The sequence below is a fragment of the Hylobates moloch genome, unplaced genomic scaffold, assembly GCF_009828535.3.
Source record: "Hylobates moloch isolate HMO894 unplaced genomic scaffold, HMol_V3 SCAFFOLD_18, whole genome shotgun sequence".
Classification (NCBI taxonomy): domain Eukaryota; kingdom Metazoa; phylum Chordata; class Mammalia; order Primates; family Hylobatidae; genus Hylobates; species Hylobates moloch.
In genome coordinates, this window is record NW_026652293.1 from 7,860,511 (window position 1) to 7,884,119 (window position 23,609).

The following is a 23,609-nucleotide window of genomic DNA, read 5'->3' on the forward strand; positions in this document are numbered from 1 at the left end:
TTGTCACTTGGGGATGGGGCAGGGATTTATTGGGCATGGGGGAGCTTTCTGGAGTCATCCTCATGTTCTGCACCTTGATAAGGATTTGAGATGCACAGGTGTAGGCGTTTGTCAGAACTCATGTATGGCACATTGGAGAATTGTGCATTTCCTTGTGTGTAAAACTTATCTCCATAGAAAAAAATAACTGTGACAAATATTGAACTCTGTTAATGATATGATGCTGACGTATTGGCCTAAATGGCTACTGATGTCTGCACCGTGCTATGAAATGCTTCCAAAAATACAAGGGATCGATGGATGGATAGAGCAATGGGTAGTTGGGTAGATATGTGTTCTGCAACACAGAACAAAACGTTAAGGGAAGACTCTAAGTGGCGGGTATACGATGTTCATCATAGAAGTCTTTCAACTTTTCTATACGTTGGAGAAAAATTTTTCATGATAAAATGTGGAGATAGGAAGAATTAGGGTCAGAGAACCATCCTACCTCCATAGGACCCTCTCAGTTCCTCTCCCAAGGCCTTGGTTTGTTTGCTTTGGTGGAGCAGAGGCCAGCAGCTGTTCTGTAGCTCTCTTCCCTGGCTTCTCTCTCACACTATCCCCTGTGTTCATTTGCTTGGGCAGTCCCAATAACCACTGTAGATGTCATTGGACTGCCAGACACATGGAAATCTGCATCTCACAGACCCCCCAACCCTTCCCTGTTCTGAGAGCCAAAGGGTCCTGCTTCCCAGGTAACCACTTGCCCAGCAGGCTAGTGGCCCCCCTTCTCTGTATTCAAAGCCAAGAATGCTCTTTCTCTCCCACTCCCAGGCATAGACATAAGCAACAGGTATAGTTCCTACATGGCTCTTGCTTCATTCTTTCATTGCTTTTCTCTCTGCCTGGGCTTGAAGGCTTTCACCAGTAAGGTCTTACACATTATTCATCCGGCTACTTCTAGGCAAGTCCGCTTGAACTGTCTCTACCAGCCCTACCCCCACCCTCTTCACCAGAGGATAAGCATTTTTTTCATGTTTATAGAAACTATCATAACCCTTCAGAAAATTCCACACTATCCAGTCTCTGATCTAATACCCATACCCTGGGAAGTTTTCCTTTGTGTCTAACCTGAATCCTGCATGCTGCTTTTCTCTAGAAGCTGAGGGGCCTGGGGCTTGGGGTCTGTGGTTCTTGATCTGGGTATGCTCATGTCAGGTGTGCAGGGCTGTGTTTGTGTAATTGGTGGGGCAGCAAAATCAGGGGCACTAGGGTCAAACCAACCTTTCTTCCCTACTGGCCCGTTATCCTACACTCCACCCAGGCACCCGGTGTGACTGGGCTACTTGAGGTGAAAGAGCAAGTCCCCACCCCACCCCCACCCCAGTCTTCCTGGGCTGAGGACTTGTCTCAGATGACACTTCCCCACCCAGAGGACAGCTAGTGTGGTTCACCTTGGGTTAACCCATCTGGAGGCAGCAGCCCCAGGGGCAGGACCCAGGATGGGACATTCAGTCAACAGGTAAGCACTCTTGTTAAAATGTTTAGTATGTTTCGGTCCGCAAAGGAGACAAAACAAGCAAACATCCCAAATCTTATGCTCCCGCAATGAAGCCTCCCATTAGAGCCAAATCCCTACTTCCCAAACCCCAACTTCCTCAGACAAATCTAAGCCTACAGAACAATTTACGTGACAGTCTTAGAGTAAGGGCAGAAAATGGAATAGGAACCATGTATGTGACAACAACAAACTCTCTACTTGGTCTGGGGGAGGCCGGCATGTCTTTCACATTTACAGAAGAAGAAACTGAGACCTCAGTTGGTGAAATGCCTCCCTCAAAGTCAACACAATGCCCTCTTCTCGAAGCCATCCTCAATGTTCACAACTTCCTGAGCGTAAGTCACAAACCATCATTTTTCAGCCTGTCAGTGTATAGAAATAAGAGCACAAGGCTAGAAGTCAGGAACCCTGAGAGCTAACCCAAGCTTGAGCATATCCTAGGTGGGGGTAACGGATCCTCAGTCTCCACATATGCAAAATGGGGATAAATAGCTTCAGAAAATGCATACTAAAGCACTCTATAAACTCTAAGTGCTCTACAAATGCAAGGAATTATTAAAGCACTATTTTTTCTTAATTTCGATTAGTAGCACAACTTCATCTATCACCTGCTTACTATAAGAGACAATAAGAGGGGCCTGGAAATTACTAACCCACAGGGTTCTTTCCTGATCCGAAAGACCTCCAATGCTTGCTTTCTCTTCTCACTCTAAGCAGGAGACAGAGGTGAGCCAAGCAGGAAGACTATGCCCTCATCCAATGAGGCTTCACTTATGCTAGGGCATTAATTACCAAGCTTCCATTGTTAAAGATGCACAGGGCTAAGTGACCCGGAAGACCCTATACTAGAATCCAGAGTCTGGGTAGGTCTGGTGAGCTAGTGAATCAAAGGTCCTCCAGACCTCTATTTACAGGAAAGGAAGAGTCCCTGTGATCAAATCCCTTGGCGCAGAGAAGAACTCAGGAAATGGGCTTCTATGACCTCTTTCCCCAGCTAGGCCCTTGGGTTCCATCCAGCCATTAGAGAGGGGGTTGGGGGGACGGTGTAGGACTACAGCAGAAGCAGAAAGAGCTGTTCTCACCAGGGACTTAATAAGACTCAGGACCCATGTGTGTGTTAAAGACTAAAGTCCCGTTATAAAGAGAACCTCAATACAGTAGATTACAGAATATAGGAGTTTTTCTCTTCTTGGGACACTAGTGAGTCTCAAAGTGAGCAGTCCAGGCTGCTGGCATTCTCGGCTTCCTGAGGTCATTCACAGGCCCAGGTTCCTTCCCTCTGTTGCTTTCCCACTTGCCAGGCCGTTGTCATCATGCATAGTGAAAGCTGGGTCCCCACCACATCTAGGCTCCAGCTGGCAGGAAGAGGAGAGGGCATGCAGGAAGCATGCCCAGCAACTCAAGACCCAGACCTGTAAGTGGCCGGCCTCATTCTCCATTCCACAGTCCAGTGAAGACTCAGCCACATGGCCACACCTCATTACAAGGAAGGCTAGGAAGTGGAGTCCCGCTTGGCCACCATGTGTCCTACCATAATGCAGTCTCTGACAGTGGATAGCTAGCAGTCTGCACCATAGCACCATCAGGGTTAGGACAACACAGTGTGACACAGATTGGAGAGATGCCACAATCCACACTTCTGCATGGTACACGATGTGGCAGCTGGTCATAGTGTGCCCTGAGACGCTGGGCCCTCAAGGGTTGGAGCTCCAGGACATGGCACCAGAGCAGGAGAGCAGAATTCCCAGGAGGGACCCTGTCTCCATGACCCGTGGGCAAGAGACAGTAAGACCAATTCTGGAGCAGAAGAGTCTACCCAGAGACACCCCAGAGACTCCCAAGCATAACCACGGCAAACTATAGCTGAGGAAGGACAGGAGCTCTGAGCCAGAGGGAGGGGACACAAGCCAGCAAAATGTGAGTAAGTCGCAATCACATGAGCTCACCAGCTGGTGGGGTGTGGCTGCAACTGAAGCACATCTTTGGAACCCTTGGATCTCCAAAGAGCATAACTACAACCACAATAAATTATGGTTATTCTAATTGCCCAGGGGCAGGACCCAGGATGGGACGTTCAGTCAACAGGTAAGCACTCTTGTTAAAATGTTTAGTATGTTTTGGTCCGCAAAGGAGACAAAACAAGCAAACATCCCAAATCTTATGCTCCCGGAATGAAGCCTCCCATTAGAGCCAAATCCCTGACAACACGTGGTCAAGTATCTAACTGCAGTTACCACCTGAGAGTGCTATGGGAGTGCAGGTACAACCAGAGCACACGGCAGGCATCAGGGAGATGTGGCTTGAGCTGAAGTGCTTTGGAAGCCGAGGCGAGAAGGGAGAGCATTCCAAGCTGGATGGGGAGAGGGCATAGAGAAAGGGCAGTGTTAGTGGGCTGGGCCCTCTGGGGCTGAGAAGTGTTAGACCTTGAGCTAAGTGCTTTTCATGCATTACTTCGTTTAATCTTCCCAAAGTCACTCTGAGGTAGGTGCTGCTGCTACCCACATCTTGCAGATGAGGAGGCCGAGAGCTCAGGGAAGTTTATTAACTCGTCCATAATCACACAGCTTGTTTCTGGAGGGGACAGAGCCAATCTCAGGACACTCCAGTTGCACACAGAGCCTGCACTCAGTCTCCTCGCCAGGGCCAGTGGGGGTGTCAGAACTTCTCAGGCAAACTTGCTCCTGCCCTTGGCAAAGAGCCCCAGATGGTCACATCCCAGGCTGGCTAGCCCCTGCTGCCTCTGAGCTCCCTGCTCGGTGGAGCAGCTCAAGTCCTGCCTGCAAGCTTGGCGTCCTGCCTGCCCCCTGAAGATGTCTTCAGCAGGAATCACAGCCAACGAACGTACCAGCAGGACGAGACAAGCTAAATGCTCAAGAGGCTCCCAGGAAACAACGCGGCCCTGTGGGCAAGCCAGGCCAGAGCACAGTCCTGGAGCGCTGACAGGAATTGGCCCCAGCTGACCAAGAACCCACTCGCTCGGTGATCTGTTTCCTGTACTCTGGGGGTGAAGGTACTTCTTGAGGGTTGGACCCCAGCGCCACTCAGCCAGGCTTTGTCACACCTACCTAAGGCCTGCCTGCTGTGCTGGGAGACCCAGAGAAGTGGCCCCAGCTGAGGTCCCAGCAGGCCAGTCCCTGTTTTCCTCCTCCACCCTCACACTGGGCCCACTTTGCTCAGGGAATCCCATGCACAGTTCACACTTGACCCCAATCCCACATGGAGAGTGGAGTTTAGGCTGGTCAGGGCACCCGAGTGTGTCCCAGACTAAAGCCCTGGCTTGGTTCCAGTGTCCTTCCTAGGGTGGACATGCCCTTTCTCTAGGGCTGCAAGCCTATCCTTGACCCTGCTACCATCTCCACCTTAGCCGTCGGTGATCAGTTCTGGGGAGGTTGCTGGAAAGGGGGAGGGTAGAATAAGGGAGCTAAGTACCCTGACCTTGGCAGGTAAAAAACCCCACAGCAATAGGAGGTTTGCTTTGCAGAGGGGTGCTGATAAATTTCTGGACTTGTTCCCCAAACACTCATGGTAGACACATGCCCGTCCACGCTCCCTTCTCTCCAGTGTGAACTGGAGCAGCCCCTGCTGCAAGACTCTGTTCTCGCAAAAGCTGCCTACGCCTGTGGATCTGGCTCTAGAGAGCCTGGTTTATTCCTCAGGCAGGAAAGCTCCAGGTATCTAGAAGGTGAGAGGGCTCAGCTGCATCCAGGGCTAGGCAAAGGACCACTGGTCACCAGGGAGCATGTGGAGGGGAGAAGGGAGGAAGAGGAAAGGTGTACTACATACCCAAGTCCCCCTCTCTTTTAGACAAGCGGTCTCACTCTTGTTCAAAATTCTCACTGCAGACACACACACACACACATACACACACACACACACACATTCACTCACACCCTTTCCACTTGGCACCTTCCAAAAGGAGAAAAGGCAGAGGGGGCTGGGGCTCCAGGGCTCAGGTGCAGGTACTGCCACCATGGTTTTGCTCTGCTGGAGAAGCTTGGGTGGGGAGCCTTCTGGAACCCATTCTGCCACTTGGCTGCATCTCTGGGAGACTGTGAGGCAAGACCTGCAAACGGGAGCTCTGCACTCCTGGCTCCCCGGGACAAGGGAGCAAGGGCCATTCACTGTGCAGTTGAGAAGGGCCTCGCCTAGCTGGGGTATGGCTGAAGGGCTGATTACACTGCGCTATCAGAGAGATGATGGAGATAAGCAGATGGCCATGCCACTAGTGGTCATTCCTGGGCCCTGTCTTTGTGCCGGAAGGAAAGGAATTCACCTTACAACCGCACCTCCTTTTTTGCCACTCGGCCCCCTTCACAGATGAATAAATTGAGCCTGGCAGTTTAATACTTTGCCCTAGGTCTCATGACTAGCAAACCCCAGAGCCAAGATCTGAGCCTAAAGTTTTCTTTCTTCCAGTACATTCTGATGTCTCGCAAGTGCTTGTGATACAATCCCAGGCCTCAAGGAACCACCGGGAGACAAAACTAACCTAGAAGACCCAGAATACCTCACTTTCCACCGGCAGTGAGGTTCAGACTGCATAGCTGTTGGCACTCGGAAAACAGAGGTCTGTGTGGTCAGGAGTCACCAGGGAGGAAGAGTCAGGTGGGCTGGATCAGGTGGTGGGTATTAGGCACCTTCCAGTCTCAGACTCTTTCCTGGAGAATGTGGAATAGGAAGAGGGAGATGGGAAGGTATCATTTTCCTATGACTTTACTGCAGTCAGAAAAACCACCTCTGCCATAATACCCTCTCTGCCTAAGCCAGATCCTAGAGATGGGGTGAGGCCTGGTGCCCAAGATTCTCAATTCCATGCTTCTCCAGCTCTCTCAGTTCTCCCTGAATTGGGGGTCTACATCCCCTGCTTAGAAGCAGCCCCTACACCCAGGTTAATATGTGCTTGGCTTAAGGCCCCAGTGTCAGGATTGTAGCCAAGAGGCCCATCAGTCAACATTAACCACCTGGAACTCACCTCCTCCTTAACTCCAGCCCCAATCTCAGCATTCCCAGGGCAGTGTGAGCTGCCCTAAACACCCTCACCCAGGCCAATTTCTGGTTCTGAGCAGAATCCTTTCCTCTTTCTAGAAGCTGCCGGACCCACCCACCTAGGAGTTGTATCCCCCTGGGCTCCCAAGCCCTGACGCTGCAGACCCGCTTCCCCCACACCCCCAACCCCAACCCTAAACCACTCCTAAAGGAGTGCCGAGTTCAGATGGGCAGAACAGTCCCTCTGCAGCGGCAGCTGGCATATCCCCACCTCGGAGCCCAGGGTGTGTCTGGGTAATGACCGAATGGGGAGTGGGAGGGGGTCCCCACATGACTTCTTGCCCACTTTGTGGAGAGAGGGCTTGGTTTGTGCTCCAGAGCCAGGATGGAGGGATAGGATGGGGTCCTGAGGCAGGCACCGACCTGAACCGTCTCCTCAGCTCTGCCATTATCTCTGTCGGTGACTTTGGGCAGGTCCCTGGCCCTCTCTGGGGCCTCAGGTATCTCATATGTAAAATGAGAAAGGTGAACCAGATGGACCCTAAGGCCCCTTCCTTGTCTCCCGTTCTATGGTTTGTGCCACGTCCTTTCCTCTGGCCTCAGATGTGCAGGGATCATGGTCAATGCTGACCTGACTGTCTCCAGACAAGAACTGTCCAGACCCTCGCCATCTCAGAGTCCACCCTAAGGTTCCTCCTAACATATTGTCCCCCAGCTCTGTCGTTGTGTGTATTCTAGAAGCCTCCTCTGCCTGCTCCTGCCAGGGTCTTGATCTCCCAAAGAACTGGTTCTCACTGGGTCTTGCATGCCCAGTGCCTAGCACAGTGCTGGGCACATGCTAGGAGTTCCCTGTGTTGAAAGACCAAGCACTGGTTGGCATCACCCTACTCATCTTGCCTTCCATGTCTCCTGACCAGCCTAAGATACTCACAGCTGGGGTACTTGAGCCCCTGGGCTTCCCAGGGGAGAGAAGTGAGGATTCGCCTCTCCTTGGGTACCTCCGCAGTCCCACCAGTCCACAAGCACTCATGAAACTGGCAGCCGCACAGGGCCAGGCCAGATCCTGCCACTGAAGGGCAGGGTGGTGAAGACTCTGCTGTCTTTAGCCTTAAGGTATTTGCTTAAGTCATTGGGCTGCTCTGCCCAAAACATGTTCCTGCCCACACCCTTGGCACCCACACAGGGCACACGTGCAAGAAGCCAGCAGGTGCAGATAAGACCAGAGGCCCAAGGATGGACAGAGATGGCAGAATTTGTCTCCTTTTTGCAGGTCTAGCCTTAGTTTGCTCATCTGAAAAATAGCTGTTTCTTAGCAAGATCAGCTCAAAGGTGAGATGTGTCAGGAGAGAACCTTAGGAATACTTTGGGTTTATCTGCATAACTCAGTGTTATGTGTGACTGTTCAGTGTGACCGTGTGTATGTGTGGTCACAAGCTCTGGATCACAGGGGAACACAGGGATGGGCTTTAAGGCAGAGAATCTTGGGTGCGTTCAGAAGTCGAAGAGGACTTGGGAACAAGCTGGAAATCCCTTCTAGAAACAGTGCTTCCAGGGGCAGCCACCATCCAACTTCTTCCTGGGAGTCCTCCCCCACCTGGGGTCTATAGCTCAGGTGTCCAGGCTGCAGCTGTGACTGACCTTCCTGCCCTCCTCTTGCCGGAAGTCTTCCCGGCTCCTTCTTTGTCCCCTGGAGGGCTGATCTGGGCACCTCTCCCCTGTACTCCCATAGCACCCTATGTTCCATGCTGCAATGGTTTCTTCGCCTTCCTATCTTCCTCACCAGATTCTGAGATCTTTTCAGGACAGGGATTGTGTCTGATTTATTTCATTTTCCCCAAGACAGGATCCTGGCACTTGATAAGGGGTTTCCAGTGAATGAATAAATGAATGAATGAATGAATGAATGAATGAATAAACGAATGCAGCATCCCACCCTAGGGCTGGGGGTGAAGTAGGTTGCTTCCAAAGGATTCTCTCTCCTGCTCCAGAGAGAGGCATAGGGTTGCTGTTCATCGCTTTCATCATGAAACACAGACGATTTAGCAAAACTCAAGGCTGAGCTGCTATGGCTGTTAATGTGTCCTTGGCTCCTTTCTCTTTGTTTCTGAGTCTTTGTCTCCATCACTTTTTCCCTGTGTTTCTATTTCTGTCACCTATCTCTCCATATCTTTGTGTTCCCTCCACCAAACCTAAATTTGTCCACACTTTAATTCTACCCAAGATACCCCTAAGATGCCTTTTCAGCCATCAGGGCACTCCCCCTCCTGTCTTCTGCTTCCCTAGCCTCTGATCTGGTTTCCTTCTTCCTGGGCCTCCCACCAATGACGAGCCCCAGATTCTGAGGCCCCTGTCCATCTTCCTTGGTGACTTCAGAGGAATCTCTGGGCTCATCTATCTCTACTGCCCCTATAATGCAAGGGCTACCTGCCCAGAATTTTGCTGAGACAGTAGAAAAGTTTTGAGGAGGACAAACAACAAGTTTCCAATTCCAGCATGTATCCTGGAGGCCCCAGACATCTTCATCCAGGTTACGTTAGGAGTTATACCTGCAAGGGAGCCTGATAGTATCTAAAAGGTATGGTCTTTTGTAGGATCTCATCCTTAGCTTCGCAGGCTCAAAGGTTAAGGTGATATCGTAGACTAAGCAGAGGATTTGAAGCCATTTTAGCCAAGTTAGATTCCTGTCTCTTCCATCCAGATCTTTGTGATCTTGGACAAGTGATTTCACTTCAGTCAACTCAGTTTACTCATCAAAAAATGACAGTAACATGCCTATATGTTTGGTATAAGAATTAAACCAAATCACCTGTGTGAAAACCAAGGGTTACTGTGGAAACTAGGTCAGACTCAGGAGATACTAACTCATATTAATAAAACTCACACTGGACCAATGGGTAGCCCAGAATGTCCATGGGTCATTTAAAAGAGAAGCATGCCTGCAAAAGCAGCCCTAGATGCTCCAGCCAGCTGGGCAGTGCATTCTCTGCCCTAAAGGACGTACAACCAGAAGATTCCCTGGTGGACATGATGTCTCAGCAAGGGGACTTAGTTGTTTGATCTTGATGGCCACTGTCACCTGGCTATAGGAAGAACCTAATGACTCATCTGCTTTCTAGGAATTTCCTGGCCAAAGTTTAGAACAGGTCAGGCTACCCATGACACTGGACAATACTGAAGATGCATGGATAAATTCTCGCCCTCTGGCATTTCTTTGTTTAAAGACTCTATCATACAACTGTTCATTCATTCCTCAAATCTATATTGAGCTCCTCCTGAGTGCCAGGCACTGGGCTAGGTGGGTAGGGATACAAAAGAGGCACTGACCCCTTGCCCTCCTCAGGGAGTTCACGGTGTTTTCAGGAAGACTGACAATTCCATACATAATGACCATTAATTGTGGTCAGTGTTATGAGAGTGAAGCCGAGGAAGCCAGAGGAACGAACGTGCAACATGTCAGCTAAGTCCACACAGGGGTCTGGGGAAGGGGTCCCCGAGGCAGCGTCCATGCACACATCCCTCAGCCGGGTGTCAGGGCACACTTGGGTCACTTGAATTCTGGCTCTCTTCAGCCGGTTGTCTGGCTACACCCTGACAACTCTGAGTGACCTCGGGTGTTTCCCTAGTCCCCACAAGCAAAACATCTACAAACTATCCCTTGGGTTGGGCTTGCAGACAATTCACTCTTTCATTCATTTAACAAATATTTATTGAGTCCCTATTATGTACCGAAGCTAGCTCATTTCACCATGGGGAACTTTCGCCCCAACTTCCAGAGGTGCCTTACTGAAGCCCCCTGCACTGATTCCAGCCCACTTCAGAGCCTCTGGTTTCTTTTGGAGAGATGGGAGGACAACTGAGAATGAGGAGAGTGCAGCCCTTGATGTCTCAAAGAACGGGCACCTGGTGTCAGGTAGGGACTCTCCCTCCCAGGAAGTAAATTAAGAAACTCCCCCACCCACCCTCCCACCCACTGTCCAGAATTGCTTTCTGAGGTCCTTCCACAGCACTCAATGGGCCTGGGATGGGCAGCTCTGCTGGCAGCAGCCGGAGCAGTGCCATGACCCAGGGAGACATTAATTCCTGGAAGCAGCAGAGGGCTGTGATTGGAGATTTGCTAGCCTTCAGGTCGCCTTTCATAACTGTTCTAAGTCCAGTTTCTTGAGCTCTTTCACCAGATTCTAAACCCCTGTGTTCTCTTTGCACACTACCTGGAGGGCCAGGAATAATTTCCCCCATTGCACTGATGGATAGACCAAGGCACAGAGCTCACAAGCGACTTAAAATTGGGGACAGAACTGGGAACCAGGTCTCCACCACAAACCAAAACCGCCTAAAGGCTCCCAGGGCCTCCCAGACATGGTTCTTCCCCTTCCCCAGGGGTGTTCAGAGGACTACTGTCTTCCCACCCCCTAGATCTCCAATCTTCAAAGCAAGCAGCCCCAAGAGCACACCCCTCAGGTGGCCTCAATAGCACCCATTGTCCAAGAGGCTCTTTGGCCTGACCCCCAGCCCCATAAGCAGCAGGACAGCAAGCTCAGAGGAGCTTGTCCTGCCTTGTCCCCCTCCTCTGCCTCGTCCCCCTCCTCCCGGGCCGCCTTGGGGGAGCCTGTGGGGCAGGAGCCCCGCTGAATGTGACCTATTGTCTTCGGGGTGGATTTAGGAAGTGCCAAGCTCCCATCAAACAGCCCTGCTCCCCAGGTAAAACAAAAAAAGGGCTGTTCATTTGGGACCTTTCCCCCCTTATCTCCTTTTCCTATCTCCTCAGGCTTAGCTATGGTGTAGTGTTCAAAACCACTTCCCCTCTGAGCCAATCAGAAGCCGGGGCTCACCCCGTGGCCCTGAGGAAAAGTTATTTATAAACGCCTCCCTGGATTATTTGAGCAGAGCCCTTTCACACACCTCAGGAACACCTTTCGGCTGCCCGCTCCCCAGACACACCTGCAGCCCTGCCCAGCCGGCTTTGCTCACCCACCGGTAAGCCCCACCCAGCCCAGCCCACCCCACTGGGCTGGGGTCAACCCTGCAAGAGGGCAGGCACCAGGGGTACCGAGAGGAGGGATGACAGGAACCAACTGCCAACCTGAGCACAAGTAGGAAGGACACTCTGGCCCCTGGAGTCTGAGAGCAGCCTCCCAGCCCTTCTCCTCTGAGGAGCCCTTCGGGTCTTCACATCCATGTAAGGACCTGGGCTGCAAGGCTGGGCTTGGCTGAGGGAGTGAGTAGGGTGAGGGTGTGGTGGAGGAGGTCGCCGGACCCCGAAACAGAGCGAGGCAAGGGCCTCCGAGGGAAAGGAAAATGTTAGACCTTCCTCCGCGCCAGCCTTTGAAGCTGTGGGCTGCTCCTCTCCCTTTCCTTTCAAGTCTTGGAGGCAAAAGCTCTTAATGCTTGACTCACCAGCCTACTCTGTGTGGCTGTCTCCCCATCCTTCTACCCCCTAGACATCCTCCTTCACTCATTTACTTCTCCACCAGCTCGGGGAACTTAGCATGGACTACACAGAATCCCATGTGTCCCCATTAGTCCTGAGAAGTTGGAAGAGGTGGAGGGGGAGGAAACCGAGGAGTGGGAGAAGGTGAGCAAGGGACCAGCTCCATCAGGCAGGCGGGTGGGCGGTAGCTGGACCTGGGACGCCCGACTCATTGGTGAATGCTTCAACACAGAAGGGCTTGGGCCAGGACAGTGGATGGGCAGCCAGCTCTCCAGGCTCTCAGTCTCCAAACCCCTCATCCTGCAGCTCCAAGGGGTTCCAAGCCACTCTCAGGCGGTGCCACCGTTCCTCAAAACCAGCCCAGAGGGTCCCCAGCTGAGACCTAACAAAGCTTTTATTATTCCAGCATCAACTGCCCCCTTACACTTGGCCCCACGGGTCTGAGCACCAGAAGAAGACCTTGGAGTGACACAGCCCCCCAAGTGGGCAGACTGAGAGAGGGCTTTCCCCCTGAGTGGCTTCACTCATGCAGATGACCCTTTCTCAGAGCCCCCACAGTCCCCCCCCACCTCCCTCATCCTGGCCCTGGCATTCAGAACCTGGCAAGACCCTGCTTGGGCAGCATGGAGACCAGCACAGCCAGGAGCACCTCCACTGCCAGGATGGCCTTCCCAGGCACTTCCCAGAGCTAGCCACCTGCTCTCTGAGTCTCATTTGTATAAACCCTGGGGCAGAGACGGACTCCTCTTTATCTTTTAGTGCCCAGAGTTTTCCGGAGATTGGCATATACCAAATATTCAAGAGTGCCTCTTAAACCGTACTAAACAGCCAGACTGACCCTCGTGAACTTGCTGGGGGAGTCGAGGACCAGCTCAACACTAACTAAGCTTTGGGGGCTGTGGGGTCCCTACTTGGAAGATGGAGGGGGCAGAGCCACCCCTTCAAGGGGAGTTGATCTTCACTGGATGCCTCTCTGGGCTTTTGCCTGGATTTCTGGGACCAGAGCAGCTGGGCCCTTCACTGGTCTCCTTGCCCAGGCCCTGCTTCCAAGTGAAAGCAACCCCAGTCTCCTTAAAGACTTCTAGGAATTTAACCTCAAGTGCCCATTCCAGGGAGCCCATGACCTTGTCAGTCTTGCTGTTAGGAAGTGATTCTCAAAGTCTAGCCTTGGTCCCTCTTTCTGGAGCCTATTTCCTCAGCCCAGCACCCATTCCCAGCAGGGAAAGTGCAGAGGGAGGGAGAGTCGGCCTGGAGCTAAGGAATGGGGATTTGGGGGGTGGTATCAGTGAATCTCTCCCCTACACGGGATGAAGTCTCTAAGACACCTTAGGGACATCTCATCCTCCCCTACACTGAGGAGGAAATTAGACTGGGGTGAGGATCAGGGAGAGATTTGCCCTGGAAACACAGAGACAGTAGAAGGAAAAGGAGTGTTTAAAAATGCCTTGAGGGGCTGGGCGCAGTGGCTCAGCCTGTAATCTCAGCACTTTGGGAGGCCGAGGAGGGCAGATCACTTGAGGTCACGAGTTCAAGACCAGCCTGGCCAACATGGTGAAACCCTGTCTCCACTAAAAACACAAAAAAAATTAGCTGGGTGTCATGGTGCGCACCCGTAATCCCAGCTCCTGGGGAGGCTGAGGCTGGAGAATTGCTTGAACCCAGGAAGTGGAGATTGTGGTGAGCCGAGATCGTGCCACTGCACTCCATCCTGGGTGACAGAGGGAGACTCCATCTCAAAGAACAAAAACAAAAACAAAAAAACAAAACAAACAAACAAACAAGTCTTAGGGGTGCAGAGGCCTCTACATCCTTCCTCCTCCTGCCAGGGATGCAGTCTCCCACTGAGACCCCAGCCAGCTTGTCTGTCCCAGCTCACATTCACACCTGGGTCACTCAGAGGCTGCTTTGACCCTGTGACCCCCACCCTGGATGAGGCAGGGAGGCAACCAGCAGCTAGAGCAAAGGGGAAACCTCAAGGTGACCTTTCCTCTTCCCAGAACACAGCAACCAGCTGGCTAGGAACCAATGATAAGGACGCCAGGGTGGGTTGGCCAAGCCGGGGCTGTTCCCGTACCTGGCACACATGCGTCAAAAACCCCCTCCCCCACATGCACACCCCCGACAGGACTGAGGGAGGAAGTCAGCCTGGGCCACAGTGACAGGATCACCTCCAGATCCGACCAAAACCCACAAATGGGCCCCTCACCGTCCTGCTCCGCAGATGTTCTACCCTCTTCTGACAAGATTTTCTGCTGTTCCTCTCATCAAGTCCTGGGAAAATTTGGAGGGGTTAAGGCATGGGGCAGCGGGTATAGGGGCAGATGGAAAAAGGAAAGCCAAAAAAAGGCAGAGTGCCCACTAGAGATGGCAGAGCAAGAAAGAGGCTCCTCTGGAGTCATAGCAGTAATGATAATAGTTGGAGTTTATTGCATGCTTCTCATGGCCAGGTGCCATTCCAAGCCTTTCGGTGCATCCACTCGGGCACTGCCTCTGCCTGAGCCCATCTCTGCCCAAGCTCATCTCTGCCTACAATATTTGGATGGTGTTGACAGAGATCTTGTCAGAAATGTGACTGGGAGAAGGTACCAGGCGCTTGTTTGGCATGAGCTCATTGGAGGAGAAATCCTGGAGAATCTCAAGAGGGGATCTGCTCCAGCCTGTGCCCTCCCTGCAGGGTCTATTTTCTCTTTGCTTCCCCTCTCCCAGCTCTTCCACCTCGCAGGACCCCCTCATCCCCTCTGCTCCAGATTTGACCCACTCTCCTGCCAGGGCATGGGAATGGCCCATGCACCCACATCTCCTGCCCTCTGCTCTCCCCGGCTCACCCCCTACTCCCCTTAAAGCCTACAGACCCCCTCTAAGTCCCTTCAGCTCTTTGGGACCTGCCCCCCTTCCCTGCACAGTGGAGGAGGGGCAGGGTCACCCTTTTGTTTCTCAGTATTATCACATGGCACCTGCTATTTATCCTTGGCCCGGTAGGGGGATGGAAGGCAGTGGAGGGGTGGTGGGGGCAGGGCTTGTAGATACACACCTCTGGCAATAGGGCACTTGACTTTTTTTTCCAGCGATGCTGACATCACTTAGCATGGCTGTTTGTTTGTTTAACTGGGGATCAGATTGTTATGTTCCCTATACCTGGCTCTCTTTCTTGCTCCCTCTTCCACTTTCCCGCCCCTAACATAGCACCTAGCATCGTGAGACACCCTCTCTGAGGATTCCCTGGGACTCCCATCCCTGCTAGTTCTCTGAGGCTCCTCCTCCCCACCATGCCACTCACCCTTTTCCATCACTCCCATCCCCCTTCCCTCCACCTCTTGCCCTCACCTGAAGGGCTGGCTGGGGATGAAATACACTTGTCTTTTACGTCCCACCCCACCTCAACCCCTATTCTTGGAATCAGGAAGTGCGTTGAGGGCGCCTTCTCACCAGGAGCTGGGGCAGTTCCTGTGGCTGCAGATTTGCAACTCTGGCCATCATAGTCCTGGGAAACCAAGGTCAGGAGGGAACCAGAGCCCTCGAGAGGAGTAACAGAATCCAGAGGTCCTGTCCCATCAGCTGGGGTGGCAAGGTCACCAGGGTGGTCAGAAAGGGGCATTCTGAGTGCCACTCAGGGAAAACATTGTCCTGGGATCAGCTTTGTCCCTGGAAGGTCTGAAGCCCCTTCGAATAGGAACACTGGAGTTAAATCAAGTGCAGTTTCTTTATCTGCAAAATGAGACAATTGCACCAATGTGGTCCTCGAGTTCTCTTCTACACAAAACTTTCTGACTCTGACTGGCTGCTGGGTTCTCCTCTTTAGGCAAACTCAGGATTGTGAAAGCTCCCAGAGCCTTCTCCCCTTCAGCATCCTATTTCTGGGATGGGCAGAGGGCATGGGAAAGAGACAGATTTGGTATTCCAGTAAAGCAAGGGAGGCTTTTCCTCTGTTAGCCTGTGTCAGAGGGGACTCCCTAGTATCTGGTGCTTCATCTGTCAGTGAGCCTGCCCAGAGGGGCAGAACTAGTCCTGAGTCACCTACCTGTTGCTCTCTGAAGGACTTCCACCACCCCTGCCCCTTTCCTCCCGAAGAAAAACGGCCAAAGCCCACACTAGTGTACAGGCTGGAGGGGTGCACATGGAGATCCTGGGAGAAAGAGAAATCCTTCAGGGTTTCAAGGTGGTCAGGAAAGGCTTCATAGGCAAGAAGGAGAAGGGAAAGGAGTGGGAGAGGAAGGAGAGGGATGGAGGAGGAACTTCAACAGGTCTTAAGGATGGGCAGGTCTAGAAAGGCAGAAATGAGTCAGGGCACCTCAGGTAAGGAGGAAAGTGGGAACAGAGACCAAGGCTTGTTTGGCGGGTGCAGAACAGACCAGCCCAGATGGTGTGGAGGGACCTAGCCAACAGATTTCCTGAATCCACCAATACAAGGCCAGAGGGTAAAAAAACAAAAATGCCAAAAAAAGAAGTTTGGGCCTCATCCTCCTGGAAATGAGGGAGATAGAGGTTTCAGAGCAGGGAGTTTAGGCTGGGTTGGAGGGGCACAGCTGGAGACCAGCAAATCAATTTTTGCAGTAGTCCAAATATGAGATAAGACTTGAAGAGGGAGGCAATGGGACAGAGTGGGTGGAGGTATGGAGGCAATGGACAGGACAGAAGGACATGAAGGAAGGAAGGAAAGGAGGGAGGAAGGTAGGAAATAGCAATAGGATTTGATGAACAACTGAATATGGAGCCTGAGGGGTAGGGAGAGGACAGGAACAAGGATGGGGGTGGGCTGGGTGGCAGGAAGAAAGGTACCACTGAGGAAGTGGGGAAATCGCAGGGAGGGGGGCTGGGATAGTAGGGTTCGGCGGAATCAGATGCTAATAACTCCCTTCCCCGCAAACACACTACCGGAACTTAGACCCTTTGAAAGCAGCCTAGGAAGATGCTTCAGGGATCACTGCCTGCTGGTTGGTGTGGAAGCAAGATCACCCATCACCTCCTCTTCCAAAGGGCTCTTCTTTTCTGATTCAGCCCCCCTTGAAATTTTTGGCTTTTTCTTTTTGCAAGTGGTCTGTTTAATGGCCTGGGCTATACTCCCCAAACCATGAGCTTTTTTCTGAAGCAAGGTCTGGAGCTCTGGGTTCCTATGTGGGGAGGTCATGCTCCCCACTCATTGAGCTCCCCAGGCAAACCACCTGGACAGCCAGACCCATGCAGACTCTGGAGTGGGTGGAGAGGAAGAGCGAGACCACCCCGCCTCACGGGCGTGTGAAGGGCCGGCAGCCTCTGAATAGTCTCTGCTAGGAGGTAGAAAGCACCCTCCCATCTTAATCACAGTAATCATCACCACTACCATTTACTGGGTGCCTATAAAAGGCCAGCCTCTTCATGCACATGATCTCACTTAATCCTCATAGCATCTGCCTGTCACTGTTATTATCCCCATTTACAGATGAAGAAACTGAATCTTTGAACCCAGGTCATCTGGCTCTCAAACTTGTGCTGTTTTCCTTAAGCCACCCCGTCTCTCATTTCTCCCACTGAAATGTCTCACATGCCATTGCCCTTACTCATTTCTGCCCATGTCTCCTCCAAAACACCATTTATCAATTCGCTCAACAAGTGTTTGTTGAGTACACACTAAGGGCCAGGCGAGGGGCTGGGCACAGGCGCTGGGGGTAGGTTCATTCTCCCACCCTCTCTTCTGCTGGGTATCACCTGTGGGGTCTTGCAGGGCATCCCACCCTCACCTGTAGTTCAAGTGGACCTTGGGATCCTAAGACCAAATGAATGGAATGCACCAGCCCAGCCTTCACCAACTTAAGCACAATCTTATTCGTAATAGAATCTCACATTTGCATCACACTTTACATTTTACACAACTCTTTCTTATCCATTAACTCATTTGATCTTCACGACAACCCTGTGAAATATGTCTGTTACCCCCATTTTAGTGATACAGAATCTGAGGTTCAAAAAGTAATGTTGCCCGTTCTACCTCCTTAATAAAAGCAGGACTAACCCAGGCTCCTGGACCCTTCCACAAAAGGCATTAAGCAATCTGCTCCCCTCTGATAACCTCCCCTCTCACCCAGGCTCTCCTCTGGGAAGTTGGGGGCATCTCTAGCCCCCAGGTAGTTACTCATTTTCAACCCCAACTCAAATCTTTTGCCAAACTGGCCACAGCCACCCCACACTCCCCACCTCCCAGATACAAATCCTCACTCTAAGCCTGCCCCATCTCTTTCTTCTCTGTCCTTCTTTCTCTGTGGTCCTCTGAGCAACTTCTCCCAGCTCTGGGAGGTAGAGGGGAGGTGGGAGGCCCAGTAATTGGAAGAGGGAAGGGGAAAGCTTCCTACAGGGAACTCCTCCGGGACTCAGGGGCCCTGGCACTCAGCTCTGCCCATCTCAGCTCCTGGAACGTCAGCGAGGTTGCGCAAAAAGTGAGGAGGAGGGGAGTGGCAGTACACAAGGGTGGGGGAAAGGTTAGGCACAGGAAGCCGTGGGAGAGAGAGCCGGCAGGTGGACCATCCTGGTTTCCCACACACACACCATTGTCCCCCTGGGAAACCTGTTGGTGAAGTTCTAGGTGTCTTGTCCAAGAAGGGTCCTCCTGAGGTCATCTCAGCTATCCCCCTGCCTCTAGGCAAGCTGTTTTCTGTTTCTTCCAAGCTGACTGGCTGAATGGTAGGAGCCTTTCTGCCAGGGAAACTGAGGTCTGGGGAGGGAGTATGGCTTGTGAGGACACCAGGGGTCAGGGGAGGGTAGGGTCCACCTGCTGAATCAAGTGGGGACTCCTGCCCTCATACTTCTACCTCCCCTTTGCCTGGTGCTCGGTGGGGGTGATGGTGACACCACAGGTGTGGAGTGCCAGCCACGTGCTGAGCGCCAAGCAAAACAGCCAGGGCGAGTGTATGCATCATCAATGCCTGGGAAGGAAGGCCACTCATGAAGGGAGTCTGACGGAAAAACTTGACAGAGGGAAGGGAGGCACCTTGCTTTATCAGGGCGGGGAAGGCCAGAATAAAACTCTGCTGCTGCAAGGACCAGAGAGAGAAGGCCTGGGCTGGCACTGGGGAGGGGTGTTCCCTCACCCTCCCCTCCTCTGCTTCTCCCAAAGCTTGTAAATGCCCCAGATATGAGCCAGCCCAGGCCCCGCTACGTGGTAGACAGAGCCGCATACTCCCTTACCCTCTTCGACGATGAGTTTGAGAAGAAAGACCGGACATACGCAGTGGGAGAGAAACTTCGCAATGCCTTCAGGTAACTGGTCCAGAACCCAGACTCCTACCTCCTCTGCTCCCTACCAAAATCCTTTCTGCACCAGGACATGGCTTCTGCACCGGTATCCCTAAGATGGGGTTAAGGGAAGCCCTGGGGAAGCAAGGTTCTGAATGATGAATTTAAGATCCTACAACCTCATCTGTACTGAGACCCCCAAGCAGGATGGGGAGCAGGAGCAAGAAGCATCCAGAAGGGTTATAGCGCATTCCCAAACCCCTGCATGGGATCTCCCATATTCTCAATCCACCTGGGTCTCTCTGGGTTTGTTAAGGCGTGGTAGATGAGCATGCTACATTATGGAGGGGTGGGGAGCATCAGAGCCCTTACTCCATGCCCTATTCCCTCCTTACAAAAAATACCGGAAGTTACCATCACCCCAAGCCTTTGTCCTTTCCCTCCCAGATGTTCCTTCCTCCATTTGGTCCAGAGAATGCCAAAAGGAGGCCCTAAATTTCTAAGCTTTCCTGAGGGGACCTACCAGAGTGTAGTTCTACCAGTGCCCAGGCTCTTTCCACTCTCAGATCCCTGGAAATGCGATGGTGGGTATGAAACCTTGTCCCTAAGAAGGCGCTACACAAGGTGATCCATACCCACACCCCAGGAGGCTGGGGCTGCAGGTGTCACCCTCCCCATTCCCAGACTCCTGGCAGACCTCCTCTGGCCCAGCTGTAGGCCGGCTCACTCTCCCTCACTCCCCTGGGGAAACGGCTGATTCAGTTACCTGGATTGAGGTCGCTGGCAATGGCTGAAGTGGAGACGCAGGTGGAACTGGTTCAGGCCGGGGGACTCACCCACTTGAGTTTGTACTAAAAGCCCCAGCCCAACCCTATTTCTCTTGGGAGGCTCCATTTCTGCCCAGTTACAGTCTGTCCTCACAGCTGTGCTCCTCAGACAGGTGGTCTCTGCCAGTCTTTGTGCCCAAAGACTTTAGGGCACAAAGTCTGAGGATGAGAAGATCTGCTATTGTCCTAAAAGATTAGGATAATGAAAGCTGTAAAGGGATATAGCAAACTAACAATTCCTATGATACTGGCATGAGAGCCTTGAACAGTGCCTGGCATAAAGAAGGTGCATCAATAAATATTTGTTTCATGAATGAATGAATGAATGAATGAATGAATGAATGAATGTCTAGAAAGCTAATCCCTCTCAGCCTCTGTTTTCAGCTCTTCTTTCAAGCTTCAGATTGCTTTGCCCAACATACAGCAGACTTGCAAGTAAGGTTGGGCATGGACTAGCCCTCAAATGAGTTGTTTTTCTTTCCCTAGCCAGCTCTCTATTCATAAGTCCGGCTTTCTCTGCCACAAACAGACCTGATGGAGCCCCTACAGGGCTGGTTCTCTCTTCGAGCAAGGCTTTAGAGTTGCATTAAGCCATTTATCCCCCATCCACCTCCCCTTCCAGCATCCCAGGGATGGCAGAGTCACCCATGAGCCCCAGAAGGGACAGGGGATAAGACATTGATGATGATGCTTTTTCTTGGAGTGTTAGTTGGAAAAGAAATCTGCCCAGACTTTCCAAGATACAAAGCATTGTCTTTGTTGGTTTCAGTCTTGGGTGACATCCAGGGGACCGAGTGTCAGGGAAACTATTGTTGAGCAACAGCAAAGACCAGGAATTGGTGCTGGGCAGGAAAGGAAGCCTCATCAGAGCAGGCCAGTGAGTCACCAGATGGGCCCTAAGTATTTGTGTTCCCTCGACTGGGAGAAGGAAAGCAAATGCCCCTCACCCACTTCCAGTCATCAATCCACCAGCTGTCACCCTTGAGTTTGTAAGCCCTTGTTCCTACCGCTCCTGAGTTTCTATGAAAGGACCTTGAGGTGTTCAACAAACAGGGAAGGGATCAACTCTCCCCACCCTGCGTTGACCAACGAATTCTTCCCTCCTCTGCTGCCCAGTGAATTAACAGGAGAAAGAACTCCGGTATTGGAGTTACCACACATAAAGGATAGTGAGTCAGCAGAGTGCACCCTGCAGGAACAATAGAGCCTTCCTTTTCAAGGAAGTTCTAAGAAAAATGGCAGCAGGCAGGCCCCACTCAGATGTATTCACTCATTCATTTATTCAACAAATATTTACTAAGTGCCCCTGTGCAAGGCTCAAGGTGTACAAAGATGAACAGGAGAGCTAGACTTCTCGCCATGCGTGGTGGGGTTTGCTGCCTAGCGGGAGAGACAGACAAAAAGCAAGGAATGCACACACAGGACGCACACACAGTGGCAGGAGCCAAGGTGCAGGTACCTGGGACTGGGATCAGACAGACAGGACTCAGAGGAGCCTTTCCCAGAGAAAAGCCATCTGAGCCAGGGGATGGATCTGATACCTCCGAAGGCTGAGCCACCATAACACCCATACCTTTAAGCCAAGTCTTGTAAACTCCCCAGATAAGCAGCTGGCAGTCAGAAGACCTCCAGCTAATGCCCAGGGCAAGTTGACCAGCTCTCAAGAAAAAGTTCCTGCCTTTTCTTCTCAATATCCCTGGCACACAATTCAGTGAATTTTGAATGAACCAATGAGTGAAATGAGCAGGATATGATAATCCCTCTCCAACACGGAATGTCCAAGCCATGCAGAGCTGACTGGAAATTTTCCCCTTTCCCCTCCAGATGTTCCTCAGCCAAGATCAAAGCTGTGGTGTTTGGGCTGCTGCCTGTGCTCTCCTGGCTCCCCAAGTACAAGATTAAAGACTACATCATTCCCGACCTGCTTGGTGGACTCAGCGGGGGATCCATCCAGGTCCCACAAGGTGAAGGGGCTCCCTCAGCCAGGCCTGGATTGCCACTGCCCCCACCATTCCTCTCCTCATCCCCACTCCATCCCTCTGTGATCCCCATAAGCCAGTCATGCTGCTGAGCTTCAATCTCGTTGTCCTCTGCAGGCATGGCATTTGCTCTGCTGGCCAACCTTCCTGCAGTCAATGGCCTCTACTCCTCCTTCTTCCCCCTCCTGACCTACTTCTTCCTGGGGGGTGTTCACCAGATGGTGCCAGGTAAGGCCTCTCCCCTCTGGGCAGGCAGGATGACCCAGACCACAAGGATGGGAGGTGTGGCAAAGTGGGCTCGGGAGATTTTCCATCTGCATTTTCCTGGAGTTGTTGCTGGTCAGTCCTAGGGGAATGGTCACTGTGAATGTCATTTCCAGGTCCTCGGTGACCTTGGAGAAACCACTGAGCCTCTTTGAGTTCAGTTAGCATTACCTGTTCCATCTTCCTCCCAGGAATGAGAGGAAGACTTGGCAGAACAAGATATACCATATGCTATAACATGCTTAAACAGATGTGAGAAATCACCATCTAACTCCCTGGTTGGTCCCAGCCGGCCACTACAGGGACATTTGGACTTCTCTGGTGCTGAGTGAGATGGAGGAAAGCCTGGTCACAAGGGCTGGTTTCTGGTTCAGGCTTTGCTTATATTTCTTATTTCTGAGTTCATTTCCTCACGTGTCCCGTAAGACAATATTGACTGTTGAGGTGAAAGCACCTTGAAAAGCATAGATCATGGTTAGAGTGAGTGGTTGTTATTATTATGATGGAGAAGAGCCTTGGAGGTGCAGGGATCCATCCCCCTGGGGGTCGGGAAGCATTCCGGGGCCCCTTTCTGGTTTCCATGGGTGTGGTCCAAACCTCTGATTTTTGCTGGCTGGGTGGGGCACCACAGGTACTTTTGCCGTTATCAGCATCCTGGTGGGTAACATCTGTCTGCAGCTGGCCCCAGAGTCGAAATTCCAGGTCTTCAACAATGCCACCAATGAGAGCTATGTGGACACAGCAGCCATGGAGGCAGAGAGGCTGCACGTGTCAGCTACGCTAGCCTGCCTCACTGCCATCATCCAGGTGAGGCAGCAGCCCCCAACCCTGCTAGAAGGGCATCAGACCACCCTGCCCCTCCCTCAAAGCCTTAGCTTTGATGCTAAATCTGATTTAGGGGGCTGGGTGTGGAGGCTTATGCCTGTAATCCCAGCACTTTGGGAGGCTGAGGCGGGTGGATCACTTGAGGTCAGGAGTTTGAGACCAGCTTGACCAACATGATGAAACCCCATCTCTACTAAAAATACAAAAATAAGCCAGGCTTGGTGGCATGCACCTGTAGTCCCACCTACTCAGGAGGCTGAGGCAGGTGAATCACTTGAATCCGGGAGGCAGAGGTTGCAGTGAGCCGAGATCACACCACTACACTTCAGCCTGGGTGACAGAGCGAGACTCCGTCTCAAAAAAAAAAAAAAAACAATTTAGGGCTCTACCTCCTCCCTCCTCCCCATCTCAGGGCTAAAGTGAACCTTGAAAATTAACAGTATCTCCTCATCTGCATCTAGCAGGACCATACAAAAAAACAACAGCTGTACCTCGTAAAACTGTCCTGAGCTTTAAAACTATAAAAGACTCACAGCCTCTCTCCATTATCCCGT

At 52.0% G+C, this 23,609-nt stretch overlaps 2 protein-coding genes across 2 annotated transcripts in view; one reads left to right on the forward strand and one right to left on the reverse strand.

Moving 5' to 3' along the window:
• Positions 1-23,609, reverse strand: part of RHEX (regulator of hemoglobinization and erythroid cell expansion) — a 919,952-nt gene that overhangs the window by 120,204 nt on the left and 776,139 nt on the right. The window lies entirely within an intron of this gene.
• SLC26A9 (solute carrier family 26 member 9) overlaps positions 11,412-23,609 on the forward strand; it is a 30,640-nt gene continuing 18,442 nt past the window's right edge. The window contains exons 1-5 of the mRNA XM_032136962.2: positions 11,412-11,503; positions 19,042-19,184; positions 21,812-21,951; positions 22,084-22,194; positions 22,862-23,037. Coding sequence (XP_031992853.1) covers positions 19,060-19,184; positions 21,812-21,951; positions 22,084-22,194; positions 22,862-23,037 — 552 coding nt within the window. The 5' untranslated portion in view covers positions 11,412-11,503; positions 19,042-19,059. The remainder of the gene's footprint in view (positions 11,504-19,041; positions 19,185-21,811; positions 21,952-22,083; positions 22,195-22,861; positions 23,038-23,609) is intronic.